General features: G+C 35.8%; 1 protein-coding gene across 1 annotated transcript; it reads left to right on the top strand.

Moving 5' to 3' along the window:
- Positions 1-342: 342 nt before the first annotated feature.
- RPF1 (ribosome production factor 1 homolog) lies at positions 343-19097 on the top strand. The gene is made up of 9 exons (XM_060139653.1): positions 343-595; positions 1410-1466; positions 3571-3651; positions 11553-11648; positions 12235-12388; positions 17236-17318; positions 17703-17884; positions 18058-18184; positions 18865-19097. The coding sequence occupies exons 1-9, from the start codon at positions 368-370 to the stop codon at positions 18904-18906; spliced, it is 1050 nt and encodes a 349-aa protein (XP_059995636.1). The 5' UTR covers positions 343-367; the 3' UTR covers positions 18907-19097.
- The last annotated feature ends 178 nt before the right edge of the window (positions 19098-19275 follow it).

Genomic DNA, 19275 nt, shown 5'->3' with positions numbered 1-19275 from the left:
CACCGTGCACTACTTAATATTAATAGCTTACCACACTAATTATTTGGGAGCTCATTTTTGTCTCTAGTAGAATGTAAACTCTCTCTCTATATAAGATTGTTTTGTTCTTAGGTTTTAGGGGGTCGGCACACGCAAAACGCTCAATAACGGATTCCACCAACTCATCATTTCATTGTTCACACGGCTGGGCAAGCTCCCTAAACTCTCCTTAAGCCTAAATTTCAGCACCTTCTTAAACCGCTAGATCTCACAAAACTATACATTTTCCTTTAAGAACTTTCCGACCCCGGAAGTAATAGCTTAAAGACGGGGGTCGGAGGAGAAAGCTACTTCCGTTTCCGTACAGACCACAAGGAGCAAAAATACCATGGCGAAGGCCGGGGAAAAGAGCGGCGGCAGCGGAAACAAAGGCTTGAAACGCAAAGCTGCTACTGAAGAACCTCAGGAGGCTGCAGTCGCTGAGGATGGGACGACGGAAAGTGGGGTCCAACCCTCGAAGGCGGCTGCCTTTCCTCCAGGCTTCAGCGTTTCGGAGATTAAGAACAAACAGCGGCGACACTTAATGTTCACGCGGTGGAAACAGCAGCAGCGGAAGGTATGAGGCGCGGAGGCGCCAGAGCGCGTGCGCGATGTCCCTTTCGCTCCCCTGGGGTGGAAGTTGGGGGATGGAGGGGATGTAGAAGGGGCATCTAACCCATTCTGGTGTGCACGTATGGGGGAAGGGTGTCCTAGAAGACTTATTGGGACTGTAATTTCTAATCCGAGATCTGATGGATTGAGGGTCTACAGGCGCTGGGGGAAAAAAAAACCCTATTTTATATTGTGTGTCAGGCATTCTGTTCAGAAGTCGACAGAAGTTACAGATTTACGGTACATCTTGCCGGTTTTTGATCATTTTAAAAGCATGTTTTGTTTATAAAATATTTGAGTAACTAGTGATGGTTTTATTGGAAACAACCTGAAAACTCCTCTCTCATTACCGTTTATTTTTAGTACTTTTCAAGACAAGCAACCAGCATAGCCACGGTTTTCTTTAGGATGCAACTTGCAAAGGAATGCAAAACAAAACAACAAAAACTATTTAACTTGTTTAGATGTACATTTTGCACTTTCACTTAATTTGAGGTTTTATAGTAAAAGATAAAGCTAGTGAAATTTTAAACATTTAAACTTGTCAATTTAGATTAGTGTTTTGAAGGAGCAGAATCTTTGAGAAATCTTATTGATTGGCTAGCTCATTTGGTTTACAATACAGCTATGAAAATCTAAGTCAGGATGTTTCTTTTAATACAGTTATAAGATTGCTCAGTTTAAATATTCATAGCATTAGTAATTTGTAACTTCAGTATGTGTTTGTGATATAACTGGTGGTTTCTCAATATTGTTCTTTTCTTTTTCAAATCCTTTAGGAAAAGTTGGCAGCTAAGAAAAAACTTAAAAAAGAGAGAGAGGCTCTTGGTGATAAGGTAAATGAAACTTTTAGTCCTCTGCTTTCTGTCTGGTATTAAGGAGTGCTCCCTGATACTTACATTGAATCATTTTCTTTTAAAATTTATTATGAAATATTTTGGATATATAAAATGATATAAAAATAAGGCAGCATACCCCTTTCTATCCTTTACTCAGCATAAGAAATTTTGCATTAGTAGATAGTGTTCAAGTTCTTGTGTACTTTTTTCTGATTGCTTTCCCCTCCAAAGAAACACTCATTGGGACTTCCCTGGTGGTCCAGTGGTTAAGAGGGTTAAGACACCGCGCTTCCACTGCAGGGGGCACCGGTTTCAAACTTAGATCCCTCTTGACATGTAGCATGGCCAAAAACAAAAAAAAGATAAGCGCTCATGAAATTGCTCTTTATTGTTCCCATGCACTTCCTTTATTACCTTTACTATGTTTGTGTCCCTAAACAGTAAACCCAGTAGTGGTGTTTTGCATGTTTTCAAAATTTCAAAATGGTGTGTCTACTTCAACTTGCTTACTTTACTTAACTTTATGTGTTTGAGAGGCAGAGACACATCTCCCTGACTGGGAATGGGGAAGATCCCCGTTTTAGGCCTGTAACTGGAGCTCTTCTGACTTGATGCACTTTGTTATGCAAGGCTGGGGAATGGCTGGGCACAGCCTCTTCTGTTGTAGGGTTGGGGCGTGTAAGAATGAGAGCTGACTCTGAGGTTAGGAACCTGTGAAGAGTGAGAATGGGGAGTGGGAGGAAGGTGAGATACCTGAGTGGATTATGGCAAAGAAGAGAGAAGAGATAATGCATCAAGAAAGGATTTGGCTATTTTTGTGATATTAACAAAAAGTGAAATCTTTCTATTGAAAAATTTTAAAAGAACTACTAAATACTTCTGCATTATTGCACAGCTAAGTTATTTTCATTTTAGTTTCATTTTATTTATAGTTAGTTCAAGGTTACAATTTATACTTGCAAAATTTAAAAAATGTTCGACTTTTCCCCCCTCCCATCTCTTAAGATGAGGGACCAAGAAATGATAAGCATTTTTGAGAAAGTGAAAAATAATAGACTATATATATGTATATATATATACACACAAACTAAACGCTTCTTCTTCATGAATTCTATTTATAGTATTAGGTTAAATCACAGGAAGTTGCCAATGTTAGACTGTTTTGACCTGCGAAATCCTATCAAGCAATGTTAGTCTTTTTTAAACTCTCAATAATCAGTCAGTTATAGCAAATTAATATGCTGATCACCATTTGAAAACATCACCTTTCTTGTTTTTGGATTGAAAGATGACTTCCTAGACCTGCCTCTTTTAAAAAAATTGCTTCAAATTTAATATTCATTTCATAGAATAATAAAAAAATCCTAGTTTGTCAGTTCATATTCATCTCTGTTAGTGTACATATATTTTGGATTAGTTTTAGTCAGTATATGGTTACAGTTCTGTGTTCTTGCTCCTTAAAATTTCATTTACACAATATTTTGGTCTAAGCAAACAATATTGTGCATGATTACTGATTCTCATGGTATTCCATTATGCTGGAAATGCTGTAGTCATTATCCTGTTGTTGGACATCTGCCCTATTTACTGTTCATTTCTACTAACCATAGCGATAATACATATTTCTTTGTATAAATTGCTCCCCCGTTTCATTCCTTACCATAAATCCCCCAAACTAGAATTACTAGTTCAGTAGATGGAAACAGATTTATAGCTTTTCTTATATATTTCTGAATAGCTTTCTGAAAGTATTGAAACAAAGCTATATATATATGTACCTTTGTAATTTTTTCCCATTTGATATTTTTCTTTTTCATGAATAATTATTTTGATTCCAGTTTCTTCTCTCTGCTACTTCTGCCTGGTTTTAAGCCATTTTATTTAGTGTCAGCAGTTCTTCCAGTATGTGCATGTGTCTGCTCAGAGAATTAAAAAGCCTCTTACTCAATATTGTTATTAGGATTGATGTAGCAGTGGGTTGAAATGAGGAACAGATTGAGTTTTTGTATTATTTGCAGATTTCTGTTATTCTTCCCCAATCATAATGCAAAATTATTAATGTAAAATGCTCCTAAGACTTAACCCTTTTTCTTTTATTTAGGCTCCACCAAAGCCTATACCGAAGACCATTGACAACCAGCGAGTGTATGATGAAACCACAGTAGACCCTAATGATGAAGAGGTAATGTTAGAAGTCTTAAATGAATTTGGATGACCACACTTGATAAATTGTCTATTCGTATGTCAATGTTTAAATTAAAGTACTAACTGGTGAAGATGTGTAATGGACTGATTCAACTGTAATGTTGGCATATTATCATTATTTATTGTAGATTATTTTATAATTGAGTTTCCCAACAATGCTGTAGAAAAAGGGAGTAATTATTTATTTTCTAGAAAGATATTGTATTTTATGCCTAGGTAAACTTATTTGTCATTTAATCTCTATAATAGTTCCAGTGTTTTTTAATGTCATTTGAAAAGCATTCCTCATACTATAGATTTTTGTAGTATTTGTTATACATTTTGACACCTAAGGATAACATTTGATGGTATTTTTGTGTCCTCATAAAACTCTTGGTTTCAAGATAACCTTCCACTTTTCACATTTTCCCTTTAAATAGTTTGCAACAGTACAGTGAGAGAATCAAGGTTTTAAAACTTTGTATATATATGTATTCTTTGATTTGTGTACGGGAAACTTGTTTTTGTTATATTTATTTGCTTTCAAACAATGCTGTTACCAACATTCTTTCACATATTTCCTGGTATAGCCATTCAGTTTGTCAGTCAGTTTTCCAGCAAATGCTTCTTGATTGCCTGCTATGTATGGAGATCTGTTTTAGGGACATGGGATTCATCAGTGCACAAAATACACATATACACACAAAATTTCTGCCCACCCAGAGCTTACTTTCTAGGAAGAGAGACAAACAATGAACATAATAAAATAAATTACCATAGGTTAGCAGATGGTAGGTTACTAAAATTAAATAGGGTAAAGGAGATTCAGGACAACTTGGTGTAGAGCGAGTTTGCAATTTTACAAAAAGGGGGGGTGCATGAGAGAGAGTATCTGTGTGTGTGTGTGTGCCTGCATTTTATTTATTGCGGCATAATTTCAGACTTAATAGAAAAGTAAGAATTCATGTATACACTTCACCTGGATTTCCTAAATGTTAAATTGTATCACACTTCATTTTCATTTATGTTCTCTCTGAAATGCTTGAGAGTAAGTGGCAGATATAAGCCCCTTTACTCATACATGCTTAGTGTGTTTTACCTATAAACTTTTTTTAATAAGCACAGTGTACAGTTTCCATAATTAGATAATTAACATTGATATACATTATTATCTGATCTGTACAGCTTACTCAGATGTCACAATGATGTCATTTTTCATAAAAGAAAAATCCCAGTTCTTGCATTTCATCCCATTACAATGACTCTAACCTCCTTTAGTTTGGAACAGTTCCGCAGAATTTGCTTTTAATGACATTGACATTTTTGAAGAGTACAGACCAGGTATACTTGTAGAATGCCACTTAATATGAGTTTGGTGTTTGCTCATGATTATATTCAGCTTATGTACTTTTGACAGGAGTACCACAGTTGTGACATTATGTTCTTTTCAGTGCTCTTAGCAGGAGTCACATATTGTTGATTTTCCCATTACTGGTTATATTAACTTTCATCACATGATTAAAGTGGTGTCTGTCAGGTTTCTCCACTATAAGTACTATTTTCCCCTTTGAATTTAATAAATATTTTGGGAGGGAGATACTTTGAGATTATATAAATAAATATATGTTACTCTTTAAACTCTCACTCAAGATTTTGCAATTACAAATAATTTTTTCCAGTCTGATAGGTGAGAAATTGTATTTCCATGTAGTTTTAATTTGCTGTTCTTTTGTTATGAATGAGGTTGGACATCGTTTCACGTTTTCTTCCTTTCTTTCTAATCAATTGTTTGTTCATGTCTCTTGCCCATTTTTCTGTTGGTTAGGGTTACAATTTTTATACAATGGTTAGGGTAGGCTTCATTGAGGAGATGACCTTTTAGCAAAGACTTGAAGGATGTGAAGAAATCAGCCATCTTTGGGCAGAAGATAATCCAGGATAAGGGGACATGGCCAGCGCAAAAGCTCTAAGGCAGGAACATGCTTAGTTTATTTTTGAGAATCAGTAAGGAAGCCAGTATGCTGAAATTAAGTGAGCAAGAGGGAGGGTGGTAGAAGAGGTGCCAGGAAAATACGGGGAAGGGAAGAGGCCAGATCAGTGACTTTGCTGGCCATTGTGAGGACTTTGGCTTTTATACTTAGTGAAATGAGGAGCCATTGGATGATTTTGAACAGGGGAATGATGTGATTGTATTTAATTTTTTTAAGTAATTGGTTGCTTTACTGAGATAGCAGTCAGAGAGGTAAACAGACTAGTTCGGAAGCTAATCCAGGAAAGAGATGATGATAATGATGGTGGTGGTGGTGATGATGATGATTGGGACCACAGTGGTTACAGTGAATGTTGAGAATCAGTCTGATTCTGAGGTTTGAGTTTTTGGCCTTGGTGTATTTTGATATTAGAGCCACTAAGAATTTCTTGATATGAGGTGTTAGAGAAAGAGGATTCAAAGATGGCATTGAGGTTTTTAGCCTGAGCAATTAGAAGTATAGAATGATGGAATTATCATTGACAAGGTATGGAACAGGCCTTGGCTGGAGATAAATTGGGGATCAAAAACATGTAATGTAAAAGTTTCCCTAAATATTTACATAGGGGAGAATTTGTTAGGTCATGGGGTGTATAAATGTTCAACTTTACATGAAAGTGCCAAAATGTTTTCCAAAGTAGTGGTTGTATCATTTTGCACTCCCATGGTGTAAGAGCAATATTCCTGGTCATCCACGTTCTGACCATTGCTTGGTATATTCAGGTTAGTGATAAAGGGCTATCTCATTGTGGCTTGAGTTTGCTCTTCCCTGATTCCTAACGTGGTTGAGCATCTTTTTGTGCATGTACTGTGGTTTTGGTAGAGATATGCCAGCTCATGTCTTTTGCCCTATTTTCTATCCTGTAGTGTATTTTACTGATTTGTAGAATTTCTCTAATTTCTACTAATCCTTTACATGTATTACAAGTATCTTCCAGTTTGTGGATTCTCTTTTTACTTTCTTCTTTGGTGTCTTCTGATGAACAAAAGTCCTTAATATAGTTGGGTTTAATTTTTTTTGTTTTTGTGGTGAATGCTGTTTTGTCATCTTTAAGAAATCTGTCTCTATCCTGTAATCATATGATATCATATTTTTTTCCCTAAAAGAACTGGAGAGCTACTTTTCATATTTATGTACTTAATTATCAGGAATGAATTTCTCTGTTTGGTGTGAGAAAGGAAACCAGCTTCTCTCTTCCACTGCTCCCTCCTTCCCCCTCATATGTAACCAGTTTCCCCAGCACCATTTTTGGAGCAGTACAACCTTTTCCCATAGTAAATTGTAATGCTGTGTCATATATTAGGTATCCGTATATGCTTAGTCTTTTTCTGGGCTGTTTTTTTGGTAGTTTGTTGCTGGATCAGTTCTTTACTTTCTTAATTATTTAGCTTCATGATAAGTTTTGATACCTGTTAGGGCAAGATGCCCCTCCCCATTACCATTCTCAAATCCCTCTGTTCAGGAGTGTTCTCTTCCTGGACCTTTGGTCTTCCATATAAAATTATAAATTGTACTAAATCAGATCAGTTTGAGGATATATATATATATTGCTTAATTAGGTCTTATTTAAATACTGAAAATGTATTTCAGTGAATTTCATTGTTTTCTTAATACAGGTTGTACACGTGAATCTTGTTAGAGCTATTCCTGGGTATCTTACATTTTTTCTTATTAGTGTAAAGCACATCTCTTTGAAAACTGTTTAAATTGCTGATTTACAAAAATGCAGTTGATTTTTTTAATACATTTTTTAAAACATCTATCTATCTATATTTGGCTCCGTTGGGTCTTCGTTGCTGCGTATGGGCTTTCTCTAGTTGCTGCGCATGGGCTTTCTCTAGTTGCTGCAAGCAGAGGCTACTCTTCGTTGTGGTGCACAGGCTTCTCATCGCGGTGGCTTCTCTTTCTGCGGAGCACAGGTTCTAGGCCTGCAGGCTTCAGTAGTTGTGGCACGCAGGCTCAGTAGTTGTGGCTTGTAGGCTCCAGAGTGCAGGCTCAGTAGTTGTGGTGCACGAGTTTAGTTGCTCCACGGCATGCGGGATCTTCCTGGACCAGGGATCGAACCTATGTCCCCTGCATTGGCAGGCGGATTCTTAACCACTGCGCCCAGGGAAGTCCCTGCAATTGATTTTTGGATCATGATCTTCTAACAAGTAGTTTACCTAAATTCATTTCTAATAATTTGTCTGAATGTTGTTTTCATTTCATGTTTAATCCTTTCTGCAAATAAGTTTTTGTTAATTACTTTCAATCCATTAACAGTTTCTTTCGTTCTTACTTAGAACCTCCAGCATGTCAAATAAATAGAAAAAGCAATATTAGCATCTGTGCCATGTTACTGATTTTAAAGAGAATACTTCGTGTATCATTATTAATGTTTGTGTCATTAATGGTAGATTCTCCTTATGAGTTATGGAAATTCCATTCTTTTTTTGCTGGATTTTTTTTTAATGAAGGAATGTAGAAAGTTAGATGCTTTTCCTGCAAATATTAAGATAATTTATGCACTTTTTCTGCAGATATTGAGATGAATGTGCAGTTTTCTCCTTTATTGCACTAATGTAGTAAACGAAATAGATTTTCTAATCTTAAACCTCTTGTATTCATGGGATAAATACAATTTAGTTAAGATGACACAGGCCTACTAGAGAATGGACTTGAGGATACGGGGAGGGGGAAGGGTAAGCTGGGACAAAGTGAGAGAGTGGCATGGACATGTATACACAACCAAACATAAAATAGATAGCTAGTGGGAAGCAGCCGCATAGCACAGGGAGATCAGCTCGGTGCTTTGTGACCACCTAGAGGAGTGGGATAGGGAGGGTGGGAGGGAGGGAGATGCAAGAGGGAAGAGATATGGGGACATATGTATATGTATAACTGATTCACTTTGTTATAAAGCAGAAACTAACACACCATTGTGAAGCAATTATACTCCAATAAAGATGTTTAAAAAAAAAAGATGTTTTATCTTAACATATTGTTTTGGTTTTTTAATACTTTGTTTAGAACATGTACATGTGTGTTCATGAGTGAGACTACAGTAATGTCCTATTTTCATTCCTAATTTTATTTATTTGGGCTTTTCACCAGAGGTGTATCTGTTTTGTTTTTCTTTTCAAACTACTGTTTTCTTTAATCTTCTCTATTGAATCTTTGTTTTCTAATTCATTTATATCTCCTCATACCTTTATTTCTTTTACACTTTGAGTTTATTGTTTTTATTTTTTTGATTAGCGTATTTTCATCTTTTTTATTATGAGCAACTAAGGTGATAAAATTCACTTTTGCTATAGCCCCCAAGTTTTAAGATGCATTTCTTTCATTATTGTTTAAATCTGAGTACCTCTTTTAATGAAAGATGATTTCTTCTTGTTTGCTATATTTTTTTATTTCATTAGTTTTCCCCGATCCTTGTTATTTCTTTCCTTCTGCTTACCTGGAAGAGCAAATGAAAGCTCTTCCATTTGCTCTTCTTTTTCTAGCTTCCTAAGATGGAAGCTTAGATTATTGATTTTATACTTTTTTCCTAGTATAAGCATATAAAGCTCTGGTTTTCCCCTAAGCACTGCTTTAGCCACATCCCATACATTTTGGTATGCTTGTTGTGTTTTCATTTTCATTCTGTTCAAGATATTTTCTAATTTCTCTTGTGATTTCTTCTTTGGCTTATGATTTTCAAAAAGTGTCCTGTTTAATTTCCAAATATTTGAGGATTTCCCAGATTCCTTTCTGCTGTTGATTTCTAATTCAATTTTATTGTGGTTTGGGACATATTTTGTTTGATTTCAGTCCTTTGCAATTAAAGAAATGTCCTAGCATTTATGTCCTAGCATAAATAAGATCTATTCTGAAGAATGATTTATCACAATCTACTTCAAATAAATACTGACACGATTCTGGTAAAATACAGCAAGTTTGCACCAGTATAGCTTCATGACCCTCCACTCTTACTCATGCTATTATTGTCAGCACACGTTGTTATATATTACATCTGTCTATGTTATAAACCCAGTGTTGTAATTACTGCTTTAAACATCCTGTTTTTTTTAAAGAAATTAAGAGCATACACACACAACACACCCACAGAGTCTTTTATGTTTACCTTCATCATTACCTATTTACAGTGCTCTTCTTTCCTGCTTGTGGATCAGTTACCATCTGGTATCATTCTCTTTCAGCTTCTAGGACTTTCTTAAGCCTTTGTTTTTATAGCAGGTCTGATAGCTAATTATCTCAGCTTTTGTTTATCTGAAAGTGTGCTTATTTTGCCTTCATTTTTGAAAGAATTTTGTGGGATATAGAATCCTTGGTTGACTTTTTTTTTCTTCTGGTACTTTGAACTTGTTCCATTGCATTTTGACCTTCATTATTTCTCTTGAGAAAGCAGCCATTAATAATCATTGTTCCCATGTATGTGATTTATTTTTTTCTTCTTTCAAAATTTTCATTTTTTGGCTTTTACCAGTTTGACACTGATGTGTTTAGGTGTTGTTCTTTCTTTTTATTCTACTTAAGGTTTTCTGAGTTTGGACCTTAAGTTAGAGTTTTTCATCCTTTATTTCTTTGAAAATTTTTTTCTGCCCTCATCTCTCCTTCGGGGACTTCCTTTTCACACACACTGTTGAAATGGTTATGAGTGTTCTAAAAGTTTCTGCAGCTTTGCTCCTTTTGCTATGATTGTGTTCTCCATTCTTCGGATTGGATACTTATTAATCTATTTTCAAGTTTATTGATTATTCTGTATCTTAGATCTGCTATTAAGCCTGTATTTTTCCTTAATTCCTTGAATATATCTGTTACAGCTGCTTTGAAATTTTCACTAAATTCAACATCTGGGCCCACTCAGTTTTTATTGACTTCTCTTTTCCTGATTATAAGTCATACTTTTCTGTTTCTTTGTATATCTAATATTTTGGTTGAAAATTGGACATTTTAGAAAACATTGCAATAACTGGATTGTTTTTGTTTTTTTAAGGGTTATTGATTCTTTTTGTTTTAGTAACTTGTCTGGACTTAAATTGGAATCTGTCTGACAGTAGCATTATGTTACTACTCAGTTTGTTATTTTTAACATGCCTCCCTAGGGACTGTCCCAGTGTTTGCGTGGATTAATGGTCAGCCAGTGATTTGGGTAGAGGTTGTGGTGCGACACCATGAACCCCTAAGACATACATACCCTCTGCCAGCTGAGCTGTGTGTGGATTGAGGAATGCATTCAGAGTTGCAGCCATTTTTCAAGTCTCCCTTGCCTTTTAGGTGCACTGGATTCTCAGGTCTCTCTCATGTGTAGTTTAGCTGTCAGTCAGGGATTTTGGGAGAGATTATGCCAGTCCCTCTATGATTTTTACTTCCAGAGCTCTCATTAAATTTTTGGCTGGCCCACATCTACCCTGAACTGGGCCTGTAACCTTGGATTGGCAAAGCTAGCGTCTTCACACCTGCCCCTCCTTGAATCTGGTCCGCCACCTCTGGATTCAGGATTGCTGGTTGTCGCCTACTATCAGTCCTGAAGTTGGTAAAGTTACTGTTTTCACCAACAAGGTTGATAGAGGAAATGGAATAGCTCTAGGCAAGATTCTTGATGTTCTTGCCCACAGATGTATCCATTTTTCAAGAATAAACGCATCTCAGTGTGTGTCTTGAAATTGTTTTTGACAGTTTTTTTTTTCCAGTTTTATATTAGTATTCTTCAGATAGAAAATTACCCAACCTCTTCACGTTGCCATTAACCTAAGTCCCTCCTGGGCCCTCTTTAAATCACCAGTCAGCTAGGTAGTCAGTGTTATAGAATCCCTACTGTAACTACTTTTAAAATGCTGGCCCAGTAGAATGTTTGATGTAAAATTATCTCTCTTTCTGTTTTCAGGTTGCTTATGATGAAGCTACGGATGAATTTGCTTCTTACTTCAACAGACAAACTTCTCCCAAGATTCTCATCACTACATCAGATAGACCTCATGGGGTAAACATATCAATTAGTATAGCTCTTGAATTCTTAATTTTCTTGCATTACTTAGATTATTTAAGAGAGCTCTGTTCAGAAGAGTTAAATTATTAGTAATTGCCTTAGATTATGCCTGTAAATAAGCTAAATAAAATGTAATGCTGATGTGATATAGGCTCACTAAGCATGATTCTTCAGGATAGGCTTTCTCAGCCTCAGCACTGTTAGTATTTTAGGCTGGATAATTTTTTTATTGTGCAGATTGTCCTGTTCATTATAGGATGTTTAGCAGCATCTCTGGCCTCTATGCACTAGATATCCGTAGCAGCCAAACCCCATACTACCACCAGTCATAACCACCAGAAATGCTTCCAGATGTTGCCAAACATCTCTTGATGGCAAAATTGTCCCTAGTTGAGAACCACTGCTTTAGGCTGATCAGCCTTTGATGGATGAAACATTGTTTAGGTTTCACTCTTTCCCTAGCCTTGCTCTCTTTTAATAACACTATCTTATAATAATTACTTCTTTGCTTATATATATGTGCTATACAGATTTGTATTCTTTTTTCACTTTTGAGGATTTTTGTTATTTTGTTTTATAGAGAACAGTACGACTCTGTGAACAGCTCTCCACAGTTATACCAAACTCACATGTTTATTACAGAAGAGGACTGGCTCTGAAAAAAATTATTCCACAGTGCATCTCAAGAGATTTCACAGACCTGATTGTTATTAATGAAGATCGTAAAATACCAAGTATCCTTTGTTTTTTTACGGAAGTTTTCCTGTCTAAACAAGAGACAGCTTCAGGGAATTCATAATCTAGTAGGAGAAAAGAAACATGTAAACAAACAAAAATATAGTGTGGATAGTACAATTAAGAGAGAAATACAGGATACAGTGCAAACTCTGGTAAAAATCTGCCCTGGGGATATCAGGGAGGAAGTACTTGATAGAAAAAAGTGCTTAAACCCCATCTAGGTGGATATGGGTGAATGAGGTAAGGAAGAGGAAGAGTACCCACTGCAGAAATAACCATTTGGAAAGATAGAGGCGTGAAGGTGCTGACGCAGTTGGGCATCTGCAACTGTCATTTGATATGACTAGATTTTATGGTGCCAGAGGTGGTTTCACAGGATTGCCTTTTTAAAGTAGGTATTTGGGCCCATATTATGTATTAACTAGTATATCAGATGCCAAGAATAATCTATCCTTTTACCATGAATCACAGATCTGAGGTGAATGTGTTCCCTAAACCCTAGGTGTTTCTTCCTGTTGTGAGGTAAGAGATCATATAAAGGATGCCTAGATTTTTTGTCATTGCTGTTGTTTTACTTACTCATCTCCTGGCGGCCTGTGAACTCAGTAACTTTAAAGATGGCCAGTTGAATGAGTCAAAATTAAGGAGTTAAACAATAGGGACAGTACTTCTCTGCTGCCAGGTTAACATTTTTTTTCTTAAATCAATGAACACTTTAAAAAATAATGGTTTACAAGCTGTTTTTTTTAATCTAAATAATTTTTATGGCTTTTATTGTTTTCAATGTAAGTTAAAGACTTTACCCACTTGTACAGGTTGCTTTTCAGAGACTTTTAAGACTAAAACTAGCTTTGTATTGTGGTATATTGTTGGTCATTTTATAATTTGGCCGGATCGGGAGTTACTGTAACAAAGTAACAAAAATCTCTTGAATACTTAACTATTCCAGAAGAGATTTGTTTTAAGGTAGTTGTTGCCTTTTTAAAACTACCCTCCCAAAATAAGGTGGCAAGGTCTGTGTTCCTCTATTTTTGGCAGTTAAAAACCCATCATCATTTCATTACTAGCAAGCCTGCTAGTAACTCTTTGCTAAGAAGCAAGCATTTATCAATTCAATAAACATTCTATCCATCTCTTGCCTTTAGAAAGCTTATATTCTCTTTACTTTATAATACTGTGTTGTCTTTTTACCCAAAATGTATTAATATTTTTCTGTTTACCATATTGGACACCCTAGAGGGTAAGTTAACCGTCAGGTAATTAAGGTACCATCAGTACACAGACCTGATTTAAGGAAATAATTAGGCTACTTAAGTAATCCAAATGTGAAACTGCTTACTCCTATTCATATAAACATATATATATATATATATATATATATATATATACAGTCTGCCCTCCCTGTCCACGGGTTCTGCATCTGCGGATTCAACCAACTGTATTGAAAGTTGGAGGGCTTACTCTACTATGCCAATTTATATAAGGGACTTGAGCATCTTTGGATCTGCCCTCCATGGTGGGTCCCAGAACCAGTCCCCCACAGATACTGAGGGAAAATTACCCAAGACTTAATTTTTGGATACAGAATCATGCAGCAGTTTCTAAAAGTCCTCATGATTGGAAGTTTTATAAGTATAATCCTGCCTGGATGTTAATTTTTATAATTTCAAAGATGTTTCATTTTCTTTTCTGATTAACATCTAGTAATGCAGCTGATGTCAGAGTATCAGTGAAAGACACTAGGAAAACAAATCTCTTGATTTGCTTGATCACATAGAATGATCTTCAGACTAATGCACGTTGGTAAGCCGGACTGGAAGTCCATCTTGGATAAGAGATTGTAAGATAAGGCAAAGAGTATCTGCAGAAACTTGTAAATGAGACTGTTGCTCTAAGGAAGATATGAGACAGGTAAATGGAGGAAGGACAGTGGCTAATCTTTGCCATGATCCCCCCCCCCAAAATGTAGAATTAAAGGGAGAATAATTTGTAAGCACCTAATAGAAATGGTGATTCCTAGAGACTTGATGTGGGCTCACAAATAACAAATCATGACTCCTAATGATGGCACTTGGAGAAAAGTTGAAAGAATTGAAGATATCTAGCCTGGAAATAAGAAAGTGGGAACATGACAGCTGTCTAAAGATATATTGACAGTAGGAAGGGCTACTGTGTGCCATATGGTGGAAATTTATAGTGGTATACATTTTTGACTTATTCTAGAAAAGAACTTTGTTATCCTACCAGTAGCCTTGTGGCTTTGGGTCAGGCAGATGTGATATCAAATTCAGAGTTCACTACTTGCTATTTTTGTGAATTTAGTCAAGTTTCTTAGTTTCCTCATATTTTAAATGTAGGAAATAATACCTATCTTTGGGGTTCCCACAAGGACCACATTAAATGTATTATGTTTCAGAGGCATAGTGCCTGGCCTGTACTAGGCATTTTATTAATTGTGGTGCAGTGGGAAGCATGAAGGCTTTTTCTGGAGAGAGACAGACTTCCTCTATTCATTATTTCTAAATGGAAATTTGAGGTAGGATAAGTCTTTCTGCTTTTGGCAGCTTATAGGGTGTTTTACATTCCTAGCCTTTGTATCAATCGTAACAAAATGCCTCTATACATTTCTAAATGGAAATTACCAGTCAAGAGTTTGGGCTCAGGTGTAACCCCACCCCAGTTGTGATCTACTGCCATGTAGCACTGAAACTTGGGTCGAATCTACCTGACCCTTCTCAGACTCTTCCTCATTGCTAAAATCAGTATGACTCCTATTTTACATGGTTTGGGTTAGAGATTAGCAATAACATAAAGCCTTTTGTACAATGCAGGTACTTAGGAATTGATACGTCTGGATTCTGTAGTTTCTTTTGACACAAACCACAATTTAGTGGGAATGTTCTGGAAAGGATTCAAGCCTTGATTTAGGTTGAAACTAATGACTTCTACCTCTCTTTACCCCCTCAAGATTTTATGATTTTTTCAATGTGCAAATGATACAGAAATACTTTTGCCTGTACCTCATGAGGTTGAACTTTTGGTGAGTCCTTGAAGGGAAGGAAAGAATTCAGACATTTACTGATAATCTGCTATGTAGTAGGCACTAGTATCTGTCAGAAATTAGTTAATAGATTTGTTGGGAAGAAAGGCATTTTACATGACTGTAACTCAAATGACAAGTGCTGTAGTAAGTTAACAGTGAGATCGAGACTATTTAGAGCTTAATTTTGACTGTAAAGAGGTGGCATTTGAAGTGGGTCTTAATGGATGAGTAAAATATTGTAGATATTTGAAATACAATGAGCAAAAATCACATGATAGGATTAATGTGTGTGGTGTGTGAGAGAGTGTGTCAGTGTCTACCAGCTTGGAAGCAATATGGGGAGACAACAGGTTAGAAAGGTAGTTTGGAGCCACAGTATGACTGCTATGACGATGTCTTAAATCTATAGATGAGTCTGTGGTGAGAGTAGTTTGAAATTAGCTACAGCTGTCAAACTCTCACAGTATCCAGTTTTTCACATAGCACACGAGGAGCTATGGTACAGATACAGTGACAAAGCCGAGTCCCATAGCTTTAGTAACTGTAGAACCAAGGCCTGAATCCAACTTGATTTATTCTATATTAGAAGATGTACTTGAAATGGTGAGAGAGGTCAAACCAAGCAAAATACTGTTTTCCTAATCTGGGTGGAAAATCTCAAGGACCTCAATTAAGACAGTAACAATTGGGGTAAAGAGGAAGCTATAGAAGTGAGGAATTTAGGAAGGTAAAAGCAGTAGATAGGATTTGATGGGAGGAGGAGGGTGATGATAATAACCACCATAGTTTTTCAGTAGATGAATGGGAGAATGTTGATGGCTTTTTTTTTTAATCTTGAATTTTTATTTTTTTATACAGCAGGTTCTTATTAGTCATCCATTTTATACACATCAGTGTATACATGTCAGTCCCAGTCTCCCAATTCATCATGTTGATGGCTTTTAAATACGGCAACATCTGTTTTATAAAACTCATATTGTGTGCAGAAAAACAGTTGAATTCTGACCTCCTTTTAAGGTTAAGTATTTGAAAGAATCAAGTTGTGCTACAAAGACTTCGGGTATGTTGTGTAGTTTAGCCGCATTCCAAACTTTTAAAGCCCTTGGGCTGCTAATCCTGCTGATTGTAGGTAGTTGTCTTATACTTCATGTGTAGTTTAGAGTGTCTAGCCTAATTCTGTTTGTGGTAGGGTAAGTGTTTAATTAATAGGTTGATTTTAAATTGTGGTACAGTAATCCCAAGAATTAAGACCATGTCTCTTGAGAACACTAATAACCTTGATTTCCAGAAGAGAGTTTGTCTCTGGTCTTGTAGGATGATATTCAAAACTGCATATCCTGACCTTAACAAATGTGTAAGACATACATATATATGTATGAGAGTGTGCCTTTTAAGGGTTATAAAGCCTCTGAACATAGAGGTAAACTTATATTCCATTTGCAATGCTACAATTATGCTAGAATCTCATCCTTTTAGAGTATTATAGTAGTGGATTTTAGCTCTTTTCACCTACTTCAGTTGAATGCTGAACATACCCTATAGCTATTTACCATACTGTGAAGAGAAAAAGTAGGACTGCTATAGGTTAGTTTATTTTTCTGAAAGATTTAGGTTGACTTCTCTGTCTTGAGTTTTGGGTATGGTAAGAAAATCTGTTAAGCCAGAGGAATACATGCACCCACCTATTTACCTAGCTACAGATTTTAGGAGGCTTTGGGCATACAAAGAACTAGTTATTTAAACAATTTAAAACTTAGATTACAGAATGTAATCTAAATGTGTTCTTAGCTTTGTGAACAGATGGATTAATTCTGAGTCACTTGCCAAATGGCCCAACTGCTCATTTTAAAATGAGCAGTGTTCGTCTGCGTAAAGAAATTAAGGTAAGTTTTATGCATTCCTTGATTGGCATTGGTCTTCTCACAGTATTTGATCAGTAAATACTATAACCTATATAGATCTAACTGATTTTAATAATGATATTTGCTCTTCTGGTTAAAGGGATACTTTTGTGTACTGACCGTTTTCTTGTGAGATTATAATTGAGTTATGGCAGACAAGCAATAGCCTTCGTTACTATGAAACATGTCACTTTTTAGTAGAACTTTCTTTTGGTGCATTCACTGCATATTAAATAATTTTAGATAAATCTTATTTCATGGGTTTGATTAAGCCATTAAGATAACTAAAATGTTTCAATGTCATGTAAATTCGAAAACCTGAAATTGCAGTGAGATCGTTATTGTGACTTTTCATCATTTTTCTAGAGAAGAGGCAAGGACCCCACAGAACACATACCTGAAATAATTTTAAACAATTTTACAACACGGCTGGGTCATTCTGTTGGACGTATGTTTGCATCTCTCTTTCCCCATAATCCTCAATTCATTGGAAGGCAGGTTGCCACATTCCACAATCAACGGGATTATATCTTCTTCAGATTTCACAGGTGAGAAACTCCTTGGACTTCAATGATGAAATACATTTTACACACAAACCTGTTTTCTAATGTATTCTGACAAGTATTGTAGATGAGAAATTATCTTTCAAACTGTCATATTAAAGAAATAACAGTTTGGGTTCATTCACACTAATTTCCTTAACTCTATTTTATCTTTGAAGATACATATTCAAGAGTGAAAAGAAAGTGGGAATTCAGGAACTTGGACCACGTTTTACCTTAAAATTAAGATCTCTTCAGAAAGGAACCTTTGATTCTAAATATGGAGAATATGAATGGGTACATAAGGTATGTGCTTACTCTATGAAAAGCCATTTAGATAATTTTAAAAGGATGGAATGAGAATAAAACGACATACTTTAAGCTTTGGGTGTTTATACCTTAAGTTAGGCTTCTGAATTTCTTCCCAGGAGCTAGCAATAATCAATCTCTGATACAGTGTTCTGGTCTAGAGATTAACTCTGGTTCATCTGAAATATCCCTAAAGATCAGTGGTTCCCAAAGTGGGACCAGTAGCATCACCTAAGAACCTGTTACGAAGGCAGACTGTTGGGCTACAGACCTGCTGAATCAGTAACTTAGGGAGTGGGCCAGCAGTCTGTTTATGAGCCTGTGTTATAATGATTCTGCAGCATGCTTGAAAATTATTTTATAAAAGTTATATAGAAGTTACATTAAAGTTAAAATTATTTTATAGAAGGTTTTATAGAGGTTTGGAGATCATTTTAAATTATAAATGAAAACTTTAATACTTTAAAACATAATTTTTCAACCTAATAAGAAATATTTCACCTAAGTATGACTAAAATTTTATATTATACACACACATATTGGAGCAGTAATTTCCAATACTTTTTATATTAGAGCTAAAGACTTAAACTGTCTCAGAGACAAACCTAGAGGTCCTTTTTTTATAGCACTGTTACAGATTGTTTACTTTTGTTGTTGTTGTTTTTTCTAATTTTCAGCCCCGGGAAATGGATACAAGTAGAAGAAAATTCCATTTATAAAGTACTGAGGGGATAGTATTGGATTGTGCTGAACAGGCCTATCTTGAATTTATGAAAGAAGAACCTTTTCAAAATGGCATTTACTGATTTCATAAGCCTTCTGTCATGTCTGGATAAAGTACCAAGTGCCATGAATTGCCACTCACTATTTATGTAGCAAATAAAAGGTCATTTTGGTAAGAGTTTATAAATTCAAGTTTCCTAAAGCTTAATTCTCTTATTTTTAGGTAATTGTTAATAGTTGAAATTGGGATCAGTAGTCAAACTAACATTCCTGTTTGTACTTTCATGGAACATGTGGGCTGGAGAGGAATACAGTGCTTGGTAAATACTGTGTAGCCCACTGTTTTCTATCAGACTGATCTTCAT

This window comes from Lagenorhynchus albirostris, chromosome 2, assembly GCF_949774975.1.
Source record: "Lagenorhynchus albirostris chromosome 2, mLagAlb1.1, whole genome shotgun sequence".
NCBI lineage: Eukaryota > Metazoa > Chordata > Mammalia > Artiodactyla > Delphinidae > Lagenorhynchus > Lagenorhynchus albirostris.
The sequence above is the reverse complement of the archived record's forward strand: the minus strand, read 5'-3'. Positions and strand labels throughout refer to the sequence as shown.

Coding starts and splice junctions, on each gene's coding strand:
- RPF1 (XM_060139653.1), top strand. CDS start 368: ATGGCGAAGGCCGGGGAAAAGAGCGGCGGCAGCGGAAACAAAGGCTTG. Junction 1,467..3,570: donor GAGAGGCTCTTGGTGATAAG/GTAAATGAAACT, acceptor TCTTTTATTTAG/GCTCCACCAAAGCCTATACC. Junction 17,885..18,057: donor ATCTTCTTCAGATTTCACAG/GTGAGAAACTCC, acceptor TTATCTTTGAAG/ATACATATTCAAGAGTGAAA.